This window comes from Triturus cristatus, chromosome 12 (genome assembly GCF_964204655.1).
Source record: "Triturus cristatus chromosome 12, aTriCri1.1, whole genome shotgun sequence".
Lineage (NCBI taxonomy): Eukaryota > Metazoa > Chordata > Amphibia > Caudata > Salamandridae > Triturus > Triturus cristatus.
Genome location: NC_140595.1, coordinates 780556805 through 780579538, shown reverse-complemented (window position 1 = coordinate 780579538; position 22734 = coordinate 780556805). Strand labels below are relative to the sequence as shown.

At 46.1% G+C, this 22734-nt stretch overlaps 1 protein-coding gene across 1 annotated transcript in view; it reads left to right on the top strand.

Annotated features, from left to right (window-relative positions):
- PLOD3 (procollagen-lysine,2-oxoglutarate 5-dioxygenase 3) overlaps window positions 1-22734 on the top strand; it is a 361546-nt gene that overhangs the window by 202555 nt on the left and 136257 nt on the right. Inside the window, exon 6 of the mRNA XM_085639312.1 lies at window positions 3386-3449. Coding sequence (XP_085495438.1) covers window positions 3386-3449 — 64 coding nt within the window. The remainder of the gene's footprint in view (window positions 1-3385; window positions 3450-22734) is intronic.

The window sequence follows — 22734 nt, the reverse complement described above, 5'->3', positions numbered from 1 at the left end:
TCTGGAAGCCATTTCAATCCCTACTAAGGTCCATATCTAGATGGTCCCCTATTGTCCTGTTTTTTATGTAATTTCCTCTTTCCCGCCAAAATGTTGCTCACCAGCACAAATTGGTTTCACTTTGCTTACTGTATTTTTAACAACCGCTCAGTTTAACCCTTGAGGTTGGGTACTTTCAAAACAGTTATTAAGACGTTGATCATTTTTGCGAGGAGTGGCTCAGCTGCAGGCTCTAGGTCCATACCATCTGTCTACTGTTTGCACCCAAGGTGAACTCATCATGCAGGTGAAACGTTCATTCCTTCCATGGTCGTCCTCAGAATTTTATTGAAGCCATAAATATCATTCAATCAATTAATCAATCAATCAGAATGTATAAAGCCCAGAACATCGCCCAAAAGGGTCTCAAGGCTCTGGAGTTGCTATCTGCTTCGCAGAGAAAACAGTGAAAAAACGAGGCAAACGCATGAAAAAGCTCTCAGAAAACGGGGTAGAGGAAGGAGAAAGCAGTGAAAAATCAAGAGAAAAGCAGGAGAAAGCACTCCGAAAAACAGTGCAGCATCACTGGAGAGCTGGGCCTCACTCTTCCTCTGTTCTTTCTTCCTCCATGTGTACTTAAAAGGGAGGTGTGACCAAAAGAGAGTGCTATCATTTGCATCTCCTTTTTTCTGAAATTCAGAACTGATGAGCATCGGGCTTATTGTGGGCTGCATTGTACAATCTTCAGAATGTTTCAGATAGGTTTCTGCTATGTAGAAAAATGAGGTTATTTAATGCATATCTAGGTGCAGTAGAACCATATTACATTTTCATGATAAGGATCACCTAATTTAGTCCTGTTTAGATGCAGTGTTGGCCAAAGTCAGGTTCAAGTTCATAGTCGTATGACAGGTCTTCTAAGCTGGCAAAAAAGCCCAGGATATGTGTAAAATCTAACCTACCACTGTATCTGAACTAGAATTATCTGTTTGGTTCCATCACATTGGATCACCCAACACATTTTTAAAAGACTGCAAAGCATAGAGGAGGATTACTTGGAGATCAAGGCCCACAACTGTGAAACAATCAGAACCCAAACTTGAGGGCAGAGCAGAATAATCTGTGCTTCAGGGAATTCATAAGAACCAAACTATTCAGGCTATCATTCAACTAGCTGATCAGGCATTACTAAATAATTGGGCTCCTGTTTTGCAGTGTTAAAGAACTACAACTCGATCGGAACAGCTCTGTGCAATACGTCTTATTAAAAACCTAAAAAAATGACGTATCATATCTGGATTTCCTGGAATCCAGTCCTGTATCTGGCTGTCCTGGGCCTATGTTGGAACCCCCTGCATTAGGGCATGATCTTGTGGAGAAACTCTCTTTCCTCTTGTTATTTATTGTTCACTGTACTAGAGACGGAAGAGCTACTTTGACATTCCGAGAGGTATGCCTGGTCCAGACTACCATCAAATGCTGCTCACTGGCTCTAATGTGATAGAGGTTTAGCCGTGTGAAGTTGCAGCACATCTTTGTTTGAGGATCTGTCTTAGCTCCTAACATCTTTCATCCAAGCACCACAAAACAGAGTATCCATTCGAAAAAACCCTTTCCAGATGTTACCAAAGTGTACCATTCTTACTTCATGAAGATTTAGGGCTAGTTACACATAAACATATTTCTTATCCTCCAAAACTGACGTCTGAGGTGCAATCACAGCCTTGTCATGTACAATGTGCTGCAAGACCCAACATGGTGGTGACCTTCAGCATTTGTGGGGATTTTATACATCTGGGCTATGGAGTTAAATACATCGGAGTGGCGCACCTATAACAGCTGATCAGGATTTGAATAATTAGCCACTGGCGGCTGATAGGGAACGGGGCGGGAGGATGTAGGGGCTAATTGCACATAAACATATTTCTTATCCTCCAAAACTGACATCTGAGGTGCAATCACAGCCTTGTCATGTACAATGTGCTGCAGGACCCAACATGGTGGTGACCTTCAGTATTTGTGGGGATTTTATACATCTGGGCTAAGAAGTTAAACACATCGGAGTGACGCACCTATAACAGCTAATCAGGATTTAAATCATTAACCACTGGCGGTTGATAGGGAACGGGGCGGGAGGATGTAGGGGGGTAGAAAAGAAAGAAAGAAAACGTACCTGCGGTCACGTCGCAGCCGCCGTCTCTCCTCTGTCGCGGGAAGCACCCAAGCTCTCTTAAGCCAATCAAAATGCTGCAATCCAGCATTGTGATTGGTTCCCCTAAGCCACATACAATGCTGCAGTGCAGCGTGTGATTGGTCTGAGTGGCGTGGTTCGGTGCTCAGATGGGGACAGGGAGCCTGTGCATGTTCCTCACAAGGCTTTGCATTACAGCCTGGTGGGAAGATGCAAAGTGTGCATGAATGTTTGGCCGGCTCAAGCAAACCGGACAAACAGTCATGCGCACTTTAAGAATGAAAACCACTCCTCCCCTTGGCCCCTGCTCTGGCCAGCCCCGCACCTAGGAACGGAAAAATAAAATGATAACGTTCAGTTATTATCATTTTATTTTTCTCTTAACTGCTCTCAAACCAGTGAGGCGTCGCCACTGTCATTAATACCCTCACTACATTTACTATTAAAGGGAGAAAAATAATTTAAGCTTCAGTTGCCTTTTAAAGGACATGCAAGAGCCCTTTTAAGGCAATAGCTGATTACACCTGCTTGGGATCAGGCATTTTAAGGGACACGAAGATAGGAGCAACATGTTTCGCCTGTTTTTGAGAATGTCTACATTTTTGTTTGCTTGGCTTCCTCTTGGTCAATTCTTTCATATGGATTGCCAGACCTAGGGCAATCAATGGCCACTCAAAATTTGCATGTAGAAATGAGGTTAAATAATCTTCTTTCCTTTTTGTTGCCACTTGCATGCGACTAGTTACATTTTGCCATGTGTATCTTAACTTCTGTCTAGAATATTTTGGTTAAGAATTTATTCTCAAGAGTTGGAAGTGGGGAGTAAAATAAGCGTGATAAGTTGCGACCTTTTACGCTGTGCCTACTTTCAGCCACTTCTCTACTCTCTTCCCCTCGACTATACCAGTGGTCTTTTTGACAGCTAAGTTAAACTGATGGAACTGAGGCTGGTAGGCAAAGTTACCTCTTGATTGCTCGGGTGGCTGTGCACTCCTGTGAGCTACTTTCTCTAATGTCTGCACAGACATTGTAGGGGCACTTCCCTTGACATTTGTGGCCTGTGACTGTTTATTGTATATACTTAATAAGGGCGTCTAGTGCCCCCTTTTTTACTACACATACGCATGTAAATAGGCAGTCAGATTTATTGAATGCCTTTTTAGAAGCAGCATCTCATCTCACCACTGATAACATATTTATTTTTCCATCCTTCAGGAAAAATACAGCATTACTTTGGATCACAGGGCGAGAATCTTTCAGAACCTGAACGGTGCAATTGGTAAGTCTATGAAGGTTTTAAAAACAATTCTCCATCTTCTCCCTAACTGAAAAAACATTCATACTCAGTAGGAAAATAACTGCTTATGAAAGAAAATGTGATCTGAGTTTCCAAAATATATTTTCCTACTCCAGAAACTGCTGGCTGCTTTGTGGTCTTTCCTCTACTTAAAGTATAGGAGAGCTGCATGGCTGGCTACTAACAACCTTGTGGTTGAGCTGTCCCTAGTGTTGCCAGATTATTTGATGTCAACCAGAGACCTTGCCTCCAGTCTTAGTGATCTAGTTACCAAACGAATGTTGTTGGTCTGTTATGTTCTTGCCTGGGTTCATTTGAACCAACTGGACAGCACCAGTAAATTATAATTTGTTAAAGGAAAGCCTGGGGCTTGAAGAGGGTGTCCTGGTGATAAAGAATTGTCTTGTATTGCCCTCTATGGCTCCATCGTGCCAACCCATTCTCCACCTAACCCATTTCTGTTGCTCAAAGTGACCTCACTATACTATTTCACACACCTTCCCTTGTCACACAACCCCTCCCTTGTCACTCCCTCACACACGTATCTTCCCCCCACACCCTTGTTCACCCCCACCATTTCCCCACAGTCCTTCCACCCCCCCACCTTGCCCAACCCACCTCTTTCTTTCTCCCACCCCTCCCCCACCTCCCTCCACTCCCCAACCCTTCCCCCACTTCCATCCACCTCCTCCCACCACAATCACCCTAGACCCGAAAACTGGCAGGGCAGCACTTCCAGGAGGGATGATGGACCTGATACCAGACTTAGTACTGCACTGAAGGGCTTTTTGGTATGGGTCGTAATTGGCTGGAAGATTGTTTCGCTCTACGATTGCAGGGACCTATAAAGATTACAAACTAAAGCCTCCTTTCTTTAGTGTATATAATTAGGTACCCTCGGGTTTGTATTTGTTTATTATGAGCAGTGTTGAGATGGGAATGTCCCCTGCATGGTATGCGGGCATGTACCCCTGGTCTGAGAGACCCAACTGCATGTGAAACACGTATCCCATTTGTTGGCCCTGCACACACACTGTGTATGCACTGTGGCCTATACCTCTCCAAGGAAATGATTAGAGTAGTGGTGGCCCAAAAAGGAAACAGAGGAGGGATCGGCAGGAAAGCCTCGGAAGTGCAGTGTCCTTTCCTTAATACTATAAACATTGAATTCAGACAGACAGGAATGAGGCCTCAATCAGTAATAAATCCTTTAAGGTTTTCTTGTTTAAATCTTTTTTTGAATCATTATAATTTAAAATCTGCTGTTGAGTTGGAGTAGTCATTAAAATCACGGACTTAAGTTTGTGTGAACAACAAAGAAAAAGCCAACATATGTTTCATGACACAAGTCCCCAGGGCTTCGAGAGTATTTCAGATTCGGACAACTGGTATCCTCTCTCTAATGCTGAATTTCAAGCATTAACAACTGTATAGGGATTACAGTCAAGATCCTGTCAAATACTTTTTAAGTGGTCAAACATCCAAGTGTAAAGGTATGATAACCCCAGCATGAGGCATGATCATGTACTGCATCTATCCCGGACTCATCACATAAAGAGGTGGTGGCGGCGTATCAAATTTTGTGAATTTAGCAATCATTGCAAGACATTTTTCCTGTGTCAGAGAGAAATGCAGTCTACTGACCATACTTGTATAAAGTTCTGCTTTAGTGTGATCTCCAGGGCCTTGTGCTGACATTCTATGTGTGTCGAGTCTGTGTGTACATGTATATTGGACTATTACACAACAGAGAGACTGTTTGCACTGAGAGTGGTGCTAGGACCAGTGGGATCCATTGTGGATGGCACCTGAGATAGCATGCAACAGGTAGAGCTTCCCTGGACAGCAGACGTGTATAGCCTGCATTCCTGCAACTGAAGGATGGAGACAGAGCTACCCCTCAAAATTTTATTCAATCACTTGAGCAAGGGGCTACTGGTTACATTTTCCTGACCCCTGCCATTTGGTGGATGGATAAGGAGAATGATATGCCAGCAGAACTTGTTGTTGAAGATGAGGAGGATTACCTACCTTTTGTCTTTCCCTGACGGCACCTGGTTGTCATCAGCCTTTCTGAAGTAGCAGAGCCTTCTCACATCATTTAAAAAAAAAACAATGTACAGCCTTTCTTTTAAACGTTAACATCCAATAGAATTACAGAAACCAAAGATATAGGAAAGAGAGTGTTGATACAGAAGTAGTAACAGCAATTAGATGTCTGGGCCATCCAATGTAACATTCAGGATGAGTAATTGTTACGCTTGCATAAACAAATATTCAAATACAGTTGCAGTGAATCTCACGGCAACTTGGCAATGTACAATGGTCATAAAGTACCCAGATTTGACAAGGAGGGAGGAGAAGATATAGAAAGAGACATAAACAGATGAACCCGCAAACGAGCCCGCACTCGCCACGTTTTTAAGGAATGGCTGTTAGTAATGTAGAGTGAGGGTGGCCATCTGTGTATGAGAGGGGTAAGGCTAGGCACATTTACAGCATACAGTTTTATGTGGGCCCACGGGTAGGTGGTGGTGAAGCAGTGGGTTGAGGGGCCCCCCCATGGGGTCATCCGTGTTTGCAGAGCAGCTTGGAGTTCGATCAGCAGGTTATTCCAGTTGGCCCAGGTGGGGTATTTATGTATGCCCCTCGGTGCACTGCTAAATTCTCAGCCCGGGTCTCCATAGAGTATCCCCATTTAGAAATCGTAGTGGAAACCAGTGGCTTCCATCTGCAAGAGATCAGGAGCCTAGCAAGCAGAAGACCTAAATTAGTGAAACATGAGGTGAACCGTTTTTTCATGGTTCGACAGAACATATCCAAGAGGCATATCTCCCCCGTATGCAATCAAGTGTGCACTGTGCCTCTTACCAGGCAAGTGGTGACACCCTGCCAGTACTGGTGAAAGGATGGGCACACTCCGAACATGTGTAAGCAGTCTGCATCAGGTAAATAGCGGGGACAGGCTGGGTCTGTACGGTGAAAATAGTGGTTTATCTTGTGAGGAGTGAGGTAGGCCCTGTGTGTTCTGTAGTACTACTGTGTGAGCCTGAAGCGGGAATTACAGGACAGCAGGGCAGGGTATGCCAGTATGGAGTGCCATTCATTGTCTGTGCAGGGGCAGTCCAATTCGGTCTCCCAGTGGAGATGCAAGGACATGAGGGGTGGCGCTGCATGCACCCCAAAGGAGCTGGCAAGCAAGCATGTTAAGTGGCAGCCCTTTCCCATGAGGTGCAGGTATTGGATGGTGATATGCATTTAATGTTCCTGCTGCAGGTTCCCCCAGTGTATGCTTAACATCCAGATGAGGGAATTAAAGCGTAGAAATTGGCCTGGAGGGAGCCCATAGTTGACTATTGGGTCATTCAGGGGGAGTAGAGTACTTTCAATTTACAGGTTGCCTGTTGTGTGAAGTCTCACCTCGTGCCAGGGGGCCACCTCCATCAAGGAAGTGACTGAAATCTCACGCGGTGTGCCCAGGAGAGCCAGCGGCAGAGCGTATGGCAGCATTGCTTTAGTGAGAAGACTAAAAAGTTGGTTGCAATGAAGCGCTACCCGTTAAAGGATGGGGTCTTCTCACTTCATTGTGCCAATGTTTCGGATACTTCTGCTTGAAGCCATAATCATCACTGTGTCTTTTGATAGCTATCAACATGCCCAAAAGCTATGTCTGCACTACTGACGAAATGGCATTCAAAAGAAAACCATTCCAAATCAGTTCCAGGTTTCTGGACAGTGACTTCGACTTTGAGTATATAAAAGTGCGACTCATCCTCATTAATCTTTATTCGACTATCTAAAGATAGCCATAAAAGAGCAGTCATTATAGAATAAAACCAATACAATCAAATTATAAAAAACATTACAACTTATACATGTGTATTGACCATAACGTGCATACATCCACTTCATTGAGTTAATTAATAAATCTTACAGGTAAAATGATAATTTATAAAACTAATCATGTTTAAAACCATAACAAATCAGTACTCCTATGATCTTATACTTTTCCTCTTGTTAATTGCTTTCATAATGAACAAGGCCACACTATAACAGGTCAGAGGGTCACCTCATCGTACCAAGAATTTCATAGCCTCTATGTGTGACCTGATATTATATGAAATAAATAATGGCTTTAAGTAAAAACATCAAAAAACCTTATAAAATTTACAAAACAGCATAAAGTGCAACGTGCTCTGTTTACTTCTATTGTCACATGGACATAGAAAATCTGCAGGCGGGTGAAACCGCATAGTAGGAAAAGCTACAAGAAAATGAACAATGCCACATCTAAATCTCGTTAATACAAAGCGATGCTATGCATAAGTCACACATGACAAATAGTTATTAGTAATCACATCACTGCTGTATGACATATACTGAGCCACACTAGGTTTGTTCTTTTCAGTCAAAAGCCTTCGATATATCCTATTTTGTAGAAAGCAGTCTCTAATTTCTTTCTTAGAGTAGATCAAAGTTTTTAGACATTTCAGTCCATTTTGATTTTTTGTATATCTTTTCTAGAGCAGTATTAACGTACAGCAGCCATGGAATTTTGAGTGCATTTTGAAATTTAAGACAGTCTAAAATAATTAATTTGGTAAAACCTGTTTCTTCCCATTTCCATATTGAATCCCGCAGTAATAGGGGTTGGGCCAATAGGGAGTCTTCTAAAAACTAGAGGCCTATCTCATAATGAGCAATGGTATTAGATGCAGATAAAGGTAAGTAAAGCAACTGTTTCAAGAACAAGTTTTCTTCAGATTGCAGGACTTTGATATTTGAATGACCCCATATCCCTGCCCCATACGGGCTATGCCTGTTCCTTTAGCTGTGTATAAGGCTACCATCACCTTAACTGGCCGACTCCCCAGTTTGGAAGAAAATTTAAAAATACCTTGCGTTGCCCTGCTCATTTTGGCTCTGGTATATGAAATATGTTTGGACCAAGAGCCACTATCCGCAAAAACAATACCTAAATAACAAAAGGAGTTCACAGTCTTAATAGGAGTTTTTTAAATATAAAAGATTTTAGGGGGTTTGCGTTTGGGCCCACAAATCATAGTATATGTTTTAGATGTATTTATGACCATTTTCTTCTGTAACATGAAATCAGAAAATGCGTCCATCAATCTCTGCAGGCCTATTGGGGTTCTTGCAACAAGTATGTCGTCGTCCGCGAATAATAAGACTGGTGTCGGACGACCTGACACCATAGGGACGTCGGCCTGTATTGCCTGAAGGTGATTATCAATCCCGTTTAAAAATAAGGAGAATAAAATTGGTGCCAATACGCACCCTTGCCGAATCCCCTGTCCCACCTTAAAACTTGGTGTACATTCTCCCTGTGGGCCAAATCGGACCTGGGTAGACAATTTTTCGTACAGGCGGGAGAGGAACACAATAATAGCCCTAGGAGCTCCCATTTCTGTTAGGGTTGACCACAACAAATGGTGGTCCATCAAGTCTGCTTAGGTCGGCAAAGCAAAGGTATAAGGATCCTGGCTTTGCCCTAGTATATTTACCAATAAGCAGTACTAGGTTAGTACATTGTTCGACAGTTCCTACGCGTTTTCTAAACCCATATTGGACTGCTGTCAAAACATAGTATTCAGTTGCCCATTCTTCAAGTCTTATAAGGAGGACCCTACTCATTACTTTCATTGAGGTGTCTGAGTGAAATCGGGTGATAATTTCTAGAATCTACTTTGTTCCCTTTTTTAAATATAGAAATTATAATTGATTCACCCCAGGTCTTAGGGATTATATCTGTTGCTGCCATATTAAAGACTCTAGTTAGGATGGGTCCCCATAGAGTTGGCGCTGTTTTAAAAACGTCAACTGGGACACCATCCGGTCCTGGGGCCCACCCCCCTGCATTCGCATGAATTGCCTGAATGACTTCCTCATTTGTAATATTCAGGGGGAGGTTACTTCCCAAGTCTAACGGCCCATCCTGCCGCATAGTCGTCTCCCTATTACTATAAAAAATTTCTGAGAAATGTTCCACCCATTTGTCCACTGGAACAAAAGAGCAGAATTCTGGAATGTTATCATTCTTCAAAAAAGGAGCATTTACCGTCTCCCAGAAAAGTTTATTTCGGGTATTTGCTGCAATAGCGACATTTTCCCAAGCTTCTTCCTTAAGTGTCCTCTTCCGGGCCACTATAGCTGCCTTATATTCATGCCGTAAGGATTGAATGTTGGATAGGTCACGTGGAGATTGAGACAGGGCATGCTTCAAACCCCTTAGGGCTTTAGAGCAGACACCGTCGAACCACCCCTTCTTCTTACCGCCTAGTGTCCCAGGAGTCTTTGTTAAAATAGATTTAATCGATTTAGTTATATTAAAAAACTTCTCGGTCAGTACTAATGGAATAATTTCCTCCTGAAGGCAATCTGCAATTTCCCTTTGGTTGGAAGTTACTATTTTCCTTATTGTCAAGGTGGGATCAACACCTGTCCATTTGATAGTGACCCCGTTAGTCCCGACCGGTTTTATATGGTTAGCTAAGTTAAAAACATCCATCTTTTTACCCCAGAAAAAAAGGTTGGTTTTAGAAGGTTATGGTCACTAAACAATGTGGGTACCACAGTAAGATTACTACACGAGTGGCTCACAGAGGCAGAAACCAATACATGATCAATTATAGAATTAGAGTTTCTGCCTATAAAAGTTGGTTTGGAGGTCTCATTTACGCCACTGGCTCCTCTAAGTAGGTAAAAATCATATTTGACCATCTTCTGATTAAGTGCTTCCCCATAAGCATTGTGGTAAAAATGATCAGATTCTTCATCTATAGTTATGAGGCCACATGGCTTAGTATTGGGAGCTCCACACACATGCAAGTTAAAATCTCCTGCCCACATTAAAGCATACTCAGTATTGACTCTGGATAGGAACGTTTCCAGACCCTGATTGATAGCCGTTACCACACTATCTCGTGAACTGTTGAATACATCATTGTAGAAGTGTACTATTATCAAATCTTTCACCCCTTTTTTGTTTAGCCATTGGATTTGTGCATGTGGGCACGCAGTTACAGCCCTCCGAACATTTACCACGATTTTATTGGAAAAGAGGATTTGCATACCCCCCTTTGCTCGGCCAGATAGTGAGCTTGTAGCTGCCAGAAAATGGGATGAATATCCTTCCACATGGACCGGGCTAGTACACCAGGTCTCTTGGAAGCATATGATATCATAGCCAAGGATGAAATTAGCCCAGTCTGTTGTTAGGGCCTTACCGGAAAGCCCATTCACATTCCATGTGGCAAACACAAAACCTTCACTATAGGAATGCTCTACCTGGTGCCTTCCTATCAGATTCACAGGGTCACTGCTTATATCATCATTAGTTAGCATACCATAGTTTACTGCAACTGAGGGTAAGTGCAAGGTTTTTACAGTTATAGGCTGAGGTCCCATAATGCTAATGCCAGGTGCGATGGAATTACCCACCGCATCACTGGCTGGCTGTGTACCAATCATTACCCTCCCCCCCCCCCCCCCCCCCCCCCCCCCCGGTCGCTATAATTATGACCATCAGGAAGGACAGTCTTAATGCTACGGACATCATGGGTAAAGTCCCTTACTACATTGGCCATAGATTTTATACCAGATCTAGGAAAGCTGTTTGGAATTGGCCCTCTTTGTGCTATAGAATTAGATAGAGGAATAAGTCAATCTATGTCATCCAGGGATGGAAGGATGTCGCATCTATTATGTAAGGGCAGCCTGAATTGTTCACGTGTATTCAGAATAATGGATCTCTGTTTTAAGGGGGAGTTAGTATTATTCACTGGGGATAGAAAAAGCCAAGGGGCAATACATTTATGCCACTGCTAATTGAAAGGTCATTACTGAATCTGCGTAAAACCTCAAATACTAGTCTTGGTGATCTAAATGTAAGTACAATACAGGCACCTGGAAGTTTTCTATCCCTTATCCCCACCCAACTTACTCGTCTCACCATTTTGAACTCGCCAAAAAGGGCCTCTGTGAGCTCAATTTTTGTCCCGAGCCAACAAAGAGCCTTGTTTCTCAAGCCCTCCCATGTTTCCTTAGCCATGGGGGTAAGCTGCGGAACATTTGCTAGTATAATGGTATATGGAGTAGCTTCCAGGGACAAATTCAATTTGGTCTCCTCCCTAACCATGGGGGTCGCGCAGGGAATAGGTGGGGGCTGAATATCTCTTGGTTCAATATGACCCAGGGCACCCCCATTGGCAGTGCTGCCGAGGCCCTTATGACCTTAGGGCGCTTTAACTGAGGTATGGAGGGGTTCAGTCTGCGAGGGAGGAGCTACCTTCATCATCCCGCACGGAATTTGATGAGTTAAATGAAGGGTTAGTGAAAGAAGCCCCCCGTCCTGACCTTAGGAGGTCCTCAATGGCAGTAACCCTAGTCAACAGTTTATCCAGGGAGGCAGAGCCAATACTGTCATTAGGTACATCAGATACAACTGGTACAGCTCGGCCCACACCCTCCCCTGTAATATCAGTGTATTGTGTTCCCTCAAATTTACCAATCCGTGTGGTCAATACAATATCCATATGATCTAGACGACCTTGGAACAAAGCAAAACTATTATCTAATAGTTCTTTAAGACGCATAAAAGTGATGTCAGAAACAAACTCCCCAGTGGTATTTAGAGCAGCATCCCCAGGAATACAAGCTAACGAAGTGGAAGGGGCGACTTCAGTCTGTGTGCTGATGGAGCAGGTGTGAATCGTTACACTATTGGCACGGCAGGACCGTTTCTGCTGTTTGGGTTTTTGAATACCCAATCCCCTCCTTCGCTTCACTGTTGGCGCTTTCGTTTTGTCCTCATCGAGAGTTTTGGAAATCCGAGTTATCGTAACTCTGCCAAGTCCTCGTGTAGTAGCTGCACGGCTTTCTTCCAAGGTGGATACATTGGGGGATTGCGGCTGACCATGGGTGATGGGTGGCGTTTGTACGTGAGTAGCATCTCCCAAGTTAATCTGACCCAGGGAAGTCGCCTCTGTAAAGGTATAGGGTCAAGAGAGAGGCGCCTCTCAGTCAGTGTGATCTCATGGTTGAGCATTGATTCTGCCCTAACGATAAAAGCGTCCAGAGTCCCCGCAACTCCCTTGCACTTACTCATTATTAAAACTAATATAAGCCACACCACGAGCACAACAAGCACAGTTAATGGTATAAAAACAGTGTTGGAATGCCACAGTACCTGGGACCAGTTGATAATTTTTTCAAATGCCCCCGTCAATCCGTTGTTAGAGGGGTGGCCCAGCCCAGCCTCTTCCAGGCGATGACGGGAAAAGATGGGCGACCCCTTGGCCCGGATGTATGTCGCTACAACGCACACTTTTACAACGCATGCACTTACAACGCATTTTTTACAACGCACAATCCATTACAACGCATGACATTACAACGCATGACACTACAACGCATTTTTAAAAACTACCTTTACAACGCATTCCATTACAACGCATACTACCATTACAACGCATACCATTACAACGCATAATACTAAATTGCATTTAAGGTAAGTATTAGATAGTATAGGGGTAAAAATTACTTTTCTAACTCCAGGGGGTGCAACATTAGGGAAAGTGTTGGATAGTATAGGGGTAAAAATTACTATTCTAACTCCAGGGGGTGCAACAGTAGGGTAAGTGTTGGATAGTATAGGGGTAAAAATTACTATTCTAACTCCAGGGGGTGCAACAGTAGGGAAAGTGTTGGATAGTATAGGGGTAAAAATTACTATTCTAACTCCAGGGGGTGCAACAGTAGGGTAAGTGTTGGATAGTATAGGGGTAAAAATTACTATTCTAACTCCAGGGGGTGCAACAGTAGGGAAAGTGTTGGATAGTATAGGGGTAAAAATTACTATTCTAACTCCAGGGGGTGCAACAGTAGGGAAAGTGTTGGATAGTATAGGGGTAAAAATTACTATTCTAACTCCAGGGGGTGCAACAGTAGGGAAAGTGTTGGATAGTATAGGGGTAAAAATTACTATTCTAACTCCAGGGGGTGCAACAGTAGGGAAAGTGTTGGATAGTATAGGGGTAAAAATTACTATTCTAACTCCAGGGGGTGCAACAGTAGGGAAAGTGTTGGATAGTGTAGTTTAATATTATGCGTTGTAATGGTATGCGTTGTAATGGTAGTATGCGTTGTAATGGAATGCGTTGTAAAGGTAGTTTTTAAAAATGCGTTGTAGTGTCATGCGTTGTAATGTCATGCGTTGTAATGGATTATGCGTTGTAAAAAATGCGTTGTAAGTGTAGTGCGTTGTAAAAGTTGCGTTGTAAAGGTTGTTCCCCCTTGGCCCGGGCTTAGCCCGCGCATGTCCCACGTAACGGGAGCCGCAAGCTGCTGAAATGCGCCTCCGAGCGCAATGAGCGGGTGATGGCGCCTCCTGGTGCAAAGGCAGTCTGGGGGCTGTAGTCTCCCTACGGAGCCCTGCGGTGCCGGTGTTTGCGTGTGTACGACTCAAATCACCACATTTGGTTCCAATTGTAAATTCTTCTTGATCAAGGAAGGGAGTGCTACGTAGGGCAATTGAAGAGCTGCTGCGTAACCAGGGCTAATGTTGCTTGATAAGCAGTTTCCCAGAGGTGAGGGGACCTAACTTGAACTCTGCATCTTGCTGGAGAAGCTGAATATCTGTCTAGCACTTGGAAGCCTGCCTGTCCCGAGAAGGAAGGAGAGTGCCTGAGCCTGTAGGAGGAGAGACTGTTGAGAAGAAGAAGCACAGCTGTGCTCCTGCGGTGAGGAGCATCCAGAAGCAGCTGACTGCCACAGGGAGCAATGCTGGAGCGGACTCCTGTTGTGAGGGGGTCTCCTGTTCTCCCTGTGATGTTCCCATAGAAAACCACATAATGAAAACAAGTGTGAATGCAACCTTGTGCCACCCGCTACTCCAGCATTGTGCCTAAGGACTAGTGCTGCTGCTGCTGCCTAAAGTTTGCTGTACGTGGTGAGGGAGTGGTAGTTACCCTGCTCTTGACCTGATGACTGCAACTGCTGAAGATGAGCACTCGATTACATTTGGCCCCAAGGCTGCCACTTCGGAAAATGAACCTATCTGCATTTGGCCTGGAGGCTGCCACTGTGGAAAGTTAGCACAAGTCGAGTTCTCACCAGGAAGCTGCCACAAATGCCAAAGATAAGCGGCTTCTGCACAGGTTGCATGTTGTTCCACTCTGTCGTCTTGAGTCTGGACGAGGCCACTGCTGTGGTCCCGCTTGACCTGAGATGATGCTGAAGGTGCATGACTAATTACTACACTCAATAGCACCTCTGTGAGGAGGCAAGGCAGGGCATGGCCTGAGTATGTGAGGTGAAAACTCTGAACTGAGCTCACAGAATGACACTAGAACACTATTTCAAGCGTGATCACTTTGTAAAAGAGCTATTTGAACTGATCTACAAATTCTCATCACATTCCTAGCCCCTGTTCGATCCCATTGTCTATCCCCCAGAAACTCTCCTCATGTGACTCACTACCAGAAATCTTGTTGTCATTTTTGACAGACGCACTACACTAAAGCAAGATTTCAGCTATTTCATCATTGCCTCTCCTTCCATACAAACAGATCACTTCTTGGCCAGCCTCCTAAAACAGTTCTTTGTGCCATGGAGAAAATCATAATGTTTCCCACCAGGGCCCATTTCAGCTTCCCTTGTCACCGCCTTTAAGTCAGCAAAGTCACCCAAGATTTTTTGCTTTCCATATATTCTATCTAAAACAGTCTACTACTGGACATACACAAAAATGGGATGGGATGCTTGGTGAGGAAGTGACACTGCACACGTGAAACATCGTTTTCAAATACATCAAGCTATGAGGCCAGCTCAAAATCTTACCCAACTATCGTGTCATCCGGGCCCCATGGAGATAGGGCTCAGGAACCCCTGTAGTCACACTCTAAAATAGCAATGAGGGAGGAAGAATAGTTTCGTTTTCAGTCAATAAAATTACCTTTCCCCATTCTCGGTAATACAAACGTGGGATCAATATCCCTACACACATACACCTTCTTTCTTCGTTAAGATGCGATCCTGTCTGTAAACCTAGCTGTATCTGCTCCTTCCTCCGGATAAGCAAGGGAGTGTGGGCATAGCCGGGTATTTATAATACAACCCTGTTGTAATTGCATCATCGTATGCAGCTGTAGCCGTTTAACTCAAGGGTGCTATCCCCTCAGGAGTCCAGCCAACTACTCGGTTGCACTCGGTTGAGGGCGATGTCCTCCTTGGGTGGCGTAGACGCGTTATGTGACATCATCAAGTCGTCCCCTATAGCAGGCAAATCCAGACTGACTGCCTGAGCTACTGGCTTATGGGGGATGTAGTCTCCTATTTGAAGGAGGGGTTTTTAATACATAACCGGGAGCATGATCAGAGTGTCCCATCGGGGAGACCAAACCCGTGCAGGCGATGGTTCATGGGAGCTGTACTCTCCTATTTAGCAGCTCCTTCCCTACAAGAATTTCTAAGTTTTGCGAAAAAATGTAATGATAATTACTTGGAACCCAACGTCTCGCAGTGGCTATTTTTTTATATTATATTATACTAGGTGCTTCACACCCAGGGTTGTACTGGGCAAGGGAGGGAGAAAAATTGTTGGACATGGTCCATATACCCGTTCCAGGGTAGAAACATTCAGTCTTTAAAAAAGAAGAGTGGATTCCCACTAAATAGGGGTGATAATCAATGAATTCCAGTTGTAACTAAGGAATTTCGCCATTCAGACCTTTTTCCTATGTCCTCAAACGGTACACCAATCTTTGTTTGCGCCTGAACAGTTTCTTGTGGATGTTAATCAGTCAACTTCTCCAAGACCGCCCAGGTTATGTCTACATATTTATGATTCAGTTCAACCTGGTATTGTTCCTCTTGCAGGGCATTAAGCTTCTGTGTTCATTTATGCACACCTTTATTTTGCTGGTGGTCATCCCGATATAGGACAGGCCATATTGGCAGGTAATCAAATACACCACATTCTCACGGTTACAGTTTGTGAGGGCCTTTAGTATCCACGGTTTCCCTGTTAAAAAAAAAAAAAAAATTATAAATCTTTTTTTTATTAAACAATCTCGACATACGGTACAAAATTCACAGAATCGACTTGAGGGTTACAGTGAAATCAAGTTGCATAGAGTACAGCAATTCAGTTATATTGGAAGTCACAGGGATGGGAAATCATCATTATCGGCTACCTGGGGAGGGTACATATCACGCCCCGGTATGTATTCCAGGGGGACCAAGTCTTAGACCACTTGCGGGGGCAACCACGGGCGATGTATACTGTTTTTTCTTTTAACATGCACCAGTCTAAGTCTTTCTTCCAAGCTGTAACCGTGGGCGGATGTGGGGCACCCCAGAGCTGAGCGATATTTCTCTTGGCAATCATGCATCCGAGCGTTACCCAGTTCATTGTATAAGTGGTGAGGTCGGTGGGTTCCCAGATGTTTAGGAGGCACCTGGGCGCTTCCGGCCTGATCTCCGCCCCCAGCACATCACTCATGACCCTGTGGATATTGCGCCAGTATTCCTATATTTGCTCACAGTGCCACAGTATGTGTATGGATGTGCCTATTTGCGCGCACCCCCTTCTACAAGAGCCATCTGTTAGGCCACCCATCCGGACCAGCAGCGGACCCGTTACATAAATTCTATGGAGGATTTTCAGCGGTACCAATCGGAGTCGTGCTGAGATAGCGACTGTTCTAGGAGAGGAGATCGCTTCCTGCCAGGTTTCATCATCTAATTCTATCCCATCCTCAGTCCATGTGTCTCTCGGTTTCAACAGTGAGTCTTTGATATTAATAAGATGGCTCTTTCGGGCAAATGGCCATCGAGCAATCTGTCTTCTAGCGGGGAGGTGTCTGGTGGGGTCATACCTTCTGGGATTGATGCCAGCAGCGAGTGTCTGATTTGAAGATATCGATAATATTCTGTGTCTGCCAGGGCATATTGTGTTCGGAGAGCTTCAAAGTTTTTAACACCTCCTTCACCCCAAAGGACTTTGACATGAGAAATACCTATTAAGTCCCATTTATCAAACCCTTTAGTGTTTCCCATATAGCCAAGTTTTTGTGAATCCCACAGTGGTGTGGCCAGGGTGAGCTTGCTTTGCCAGCCTAGTGACTTAGTAGCAAAATGCCAGATTTTGAGTGTATGACCAGTAGGGCCCGTCAGTGGGTACTTGGTTGGCGTTGAGTATAATGTCCTCAAGAAGGTCCCTGTGGGCAAAAGCCAGCGATCCATTAGGTACCCTGGGTTATCAAAACGGCCATACGTGCAGTGATTAATAGCTGTGAGGTGGGCGGCCCAGTGATATTTTTTAATGTCTGGCAAATCAATTCCCCCATCATACCAGCCAAGTGTCAGTTTTTTTAGAGCGATACGCGGTCTCCCTGCCCATAAGAGATCCCTTCGACATCTTTAAAATAGGAGTTCGGGACTAGGTCTGCCGAATTCTGTAGTGCATATAAAAACCGGGGCAATGACATCATTTTGAACAATGCCGCCTTGCCCAAGAGTGAAAGCGGGAGTGACCTCCAGTGTGTTATGTCGCTTCTGAGCCGTTGCAGTGGGGGGAGCAAATTGCGTGAATACCGGGCCAATGGGTCTAGAGAAATAAATATGCCTAAGTATTTGAAGCCTTCGGAGACTACGGGAATCGGGCAGTTACTGGGTAGAGGGAGGGGGGGGTATTCCCCCATAGGACATGCAAGAGCAATTTCTGCCAGTTGATGCGAAACCCAGAATACCTACCAAATACATCCAGAATATCAAAGACTGCTATTAAAGATCTTTTTGGGGACGTGAGATAGAGAAGAATATAATCCGCGTATAAGGATATTCGGTCCTCCCATTCGGTCGACCAGCGAATGCCGCGAATCATAACATCTTTGTGGATCCATTCCGCAAGTGGTTCAAGGGCCAGGGCGAACAGCAGGGGGGAAAGGGGGCACCCTTGACCGGTCCCCCGGCTGAGTGTAAATGGCTCCGACTTCCTGTTTACTACTATCTGAGCCATCGGCGCGCTGTATAGCAGTCGCACCCAGCGGCAAAAATTCGACCCAAATCCTAGCTTGGCAAGGACCGCAAAGAGATGGGGCCACTCCAGAGTGTCAAAGGCCATAGTAGCATCTAGGGAAACTACAATGGCGTCTTCCCGAACTGTCGGTACTCTGCCCAAGACTCCGTGCAGTCTTCGCAGGTTGAGGGCAGTGTTTCTTTTGGGCATGAACGCCGATTGATTTGGGTGTACAAGATCACTTATTACTTTGATCAGTCTAGTGGCTAGTACTTTGTCCAGAATCTTGGGTTCCGCATTCAGTAGCGAAATAGGTCGATAGGAAGTGCACTCAGTTTTGGGATTTCCTGCCTTGTGGATAGTGACTATGGTGGCTATCCTCTGGTCATGTGGCAATACGCCCTGCTCGAGGCTATCTTCGTACATAGATTTGATGTATGGGGCCTATTTATCTGGTCGAAGTTTGTAAAGCTCAATTGGAATGCCGTTCGGGCCCAGGGCTTTCCCTGAGCATAGCGCCCGTATGGCTGTAACTATTTCGTCAGCCGTGAGCGCACTGTCAAGGAATGCCTGATCTGAGTCTGATAATTCCAGGAGGGAGACATCTTTTATAAGGTCAATAAAGTCTGTCTACTAGTTGGAAGTGTGCCGCAAAGTGGTTGGCTATCTCCTGCGGGTCCGTCACTGAGGATCCATCTGGTCCCTTAAGTTCTGGTACAAGTCTGCTAGCTTGCTCCCTTTTGTCTAACCAGGCTAGCAGTTTACCCGCCTTATCTCCCCAGTCATATATCCGTCCCAGCCTATCCTGACCCATTAATTTAGCCCGGTCGGTGACCAAGGCTCGGTATTCATCTTGGCGTAGGCGGAGGGAGCGAAGTGCTTCAGGTGTGGGGTCTGAGGTCGTTTCGTGCTCTAGTTGATACAGCTCCTGTTCTATATCGGAGATTTCTTTCATCTTACCTTTTTTAGAACCCGCCACCAGGGAAAGGGCCTGCCCCCGGATTACAGTTTTAAAGGCTTCCCACAGTATTTGGGGGGACTCAACTGTATGATCGTTCTCTAGAAAATAGTCGCCGATGCCTTTGATGAGGCCTTTCCGAATTTTGGGTTTTTTAAAATACCAGGGGTTTACCGGAGCTTAAGGAATTCAGCACTTAGGTCTGTGAATGTTATACCCTGCATCCTCGGCGGGGCATATATCGAAAGAAATGTGATTATCCTTCCTTCCCAGGAGCCCGTGACTCCAACATACCTGCCCCGGTCGTCTGTAAGGGAGGAGTTGAGAAAAGGGAAACGATTTTTTAGCATGATCTCAACTCCCCTTGAACTAGACGTGAAGCCTGCATGGGCCACCATCGAGTATCCTCATCTGTACATTGCTTTGCATGTGTTGCCAATGAGATGCGTTTCCTTCAGCAACACAATGTCTGGCGATAGTCTTTTAATGTATTGCAATACGACACTTCTTTTGATCTTGTCCCCCAATCCATTAACATTCCAACTTGAGATTTTAATGCCCTTCTTACGCTGTATTCCCATCGATGGTGAAACAAGCCCCTACTAGTGGGATTATGCATATACGTTGTACCGTCGAGATAAAACAAAAAAACATCTAACAAAATATCTAACCATCCCTCCCAACGTCCCCCCACCCTGCTCCCCTGCATTCTGGGCTCGGAACTGCCCATGTTACTTGAATGCATAGTGCTTGTCGCCCAACTATTCTAGTGAAAGAAAGAACACTCCGGGGGAGGCCACAGGGACCCGTTGACCCCCCCCCCCCCCTGCCTACCATCTCACTTTTTTGTAGCAGATAACGCCAGGTATTCAAGTCTTTAATCAGGAAAGTTCTCAGTGTTTCAGCATATAGTTTTAGTATCCCCATGGGCCGAACGCCGGCGGTCCTGGAGCGAAAGCAATGTTGTCCAAGCAATCTAAGGGCAACCACGTGAGTTCGTATAAGAAATCAGCCATCAGTGGAGTTCTTTTCCGGAGAGGTTCCAAGGCCATCTAGCCAGTCAGAGGCCATCTCCGGAAGGTCGATAAATCACGTTTTTCCATCAAGTTCCACTCTCAGAGCATGGCGTACTTGAGACCCTTGTCCCTCAATCTGCGCTTAACATCAAGGAAGGATAGCCTCCGCATCTGTACTGCTCGGGTGAAGTCGGGAAAGAAGGTGATTTCAGAATTGTCCAGTCGGAGCGGTGGGGCAACCCTCGCTGCCTGGCGGATAGTGTTCCTATCCCGATAGTTGAGTAGACGAGCCAGTATTGGGCGGGTGGGGGCCCTGGCCTCGGGCGACCCCCCCAACACTCTATGGGCTCTCTCAATGACAAACAGGTTTGAAAGGCCCTTTGGTTGCAGCTTCTTGGTGATCAGTTCCTCAATGAACAGGTCAGCAGAGGGACCCTCCGATTTCTCTGGTACGCCAAGAATGCGGACGTTATTGCGTCTCAGGCGTCCTTCGTAATCGTCCAGTTTGTCCTCTGCATACTGGCAGAACGTTTGAAGCTCCCCGATGTTCGTTTGAAGTTTTGCTGCATCCTCCACAAGGCTGGCGGTAGTAAGTTCTATCTGTTTGACTTTTTCTCTGTTTCGTAAGATCTGCTCTTATGAATGTCACCTCTGAGGAGAGAGAGTCAATAGACGTGCGGACCCCCATGATAGCTGCCATTAAGTCCTTCATTGTTGGTTCAGTAGGGTCCTGCTCAGAGCCACCCTGCAGTTTCTCGCTTGTACCCCTTCGCTCAGCAAGGTCCGTCTTCGGGCAGGTATATCGGTCTAGCTTGGCCTGCTGGGACACTCGGGAGCTCTTAGCTGTGGCCATGTCAAGTCCCTTTCCCGGTGATTGGATGAGACCTCAGACTTGTCGAGGGACGGTGTCGCCACCGGTACGGTTCTCCAGAGGTCTCCTCAGAGGGCTTGCGACCTGCTGCATAGATATGCAGACAGCGGCGACCCTGCCCCCCCGCGCCCAAGTGGCCGATGGGAGTCGCTGACCAGATCCCAGCCGGGGGGAGAAGCCGCCCAATGCCCCGCCGTCCACGGGGGCGATGTCTCCAGTCCAAGCGGCGATATCCGCGGGCCGCCGGAACCAGGGGGTGGTCTCACAAATAGGCTTTACAATAGGGTCCTGTAGCTCCCCTAGCACAAGAGGGCTGACAACCCCAACTGACAGATTCAGAACAAGGATGGGAAGCCTCAGCGTCCCAGCCACCTGGTCGAGGAGGCGTCAGTGGGGGGCGGGGAAGTGGGGCCGGCCATCAGACATGGCCCTTGGTTACTCTCTCATCAGTGTGTTTGTGAAGAGGTGTTCGATCCACCGGTGACACCAAGGTGTAGACCCCAGAGGTACTGCCAAAGTTGTAGCTATGGCTGTGTCCTGGCCATGTCCAGAATCGCACCCAGCCTCACCCGCACACCATATTCCATGGGCTGCCAGCAAGTCAATAAGGCCTCCTGGGGTCTCCGCTGTAATAGGTGCAGCCGCGGCCGACACCGCGCAATGCATCCAAGAGTATCTGGATGCCTCTGACCCAGCTTCCGAATGAAATACCTCCAGGCCATGGCCGCTTCACCTTCAAGCGCCGCCCCGCATGTCACAGCGACCGATGGGAAGGCAGATCGAGATGGGGCCATAGACCCTCCCAGGCGCCGCAGCAGCCGCAAGCGAGCCAACGCCTTCAGCTGACGGGATTACCGCTTCCTTCCTCTGCCCTCGGCGATCGATCCGGTCTCCTCACGCCAGCGGTATTATATTCCCCCTCTGTACACTCGTCTACCGCCTCCTCATCGATGCTTCAGGCCACAGCGTCCACCACCAGGGGGGGAGCCCCAGGGCCGCTCCCCGAGTCCTCCGTCGGAATTCTCGATCCTCCACACTCGACTCCCCGGTCTCAGCCAGTGAAGGCCCCGACCCGCCGACGCAGATATCTCCGGGCCACAAGCTCCGATTTCGCTCAGGGGAACATCAAAAGGCACCGCTTGCTTTCCGGTTGTGGATTCCACAAGTGGACTTCGGATATGTGTGGCGGATCTGTGGGGTAGGACGGGAGGGTCTCGGAGCCGCTCTAGCTAGCGGCCATTTTTATCCGCCGCGAGACCACGCACGGTTTCCCTGTTTTGATGTTCACGTCTTTTGTGGCTTTTGTAATCTGGCTGGATATGCACTTGCCACACGGGTAATGAGCCACGGGAGGTTGACTAGTCCAGAGTGTTGACTGTGGT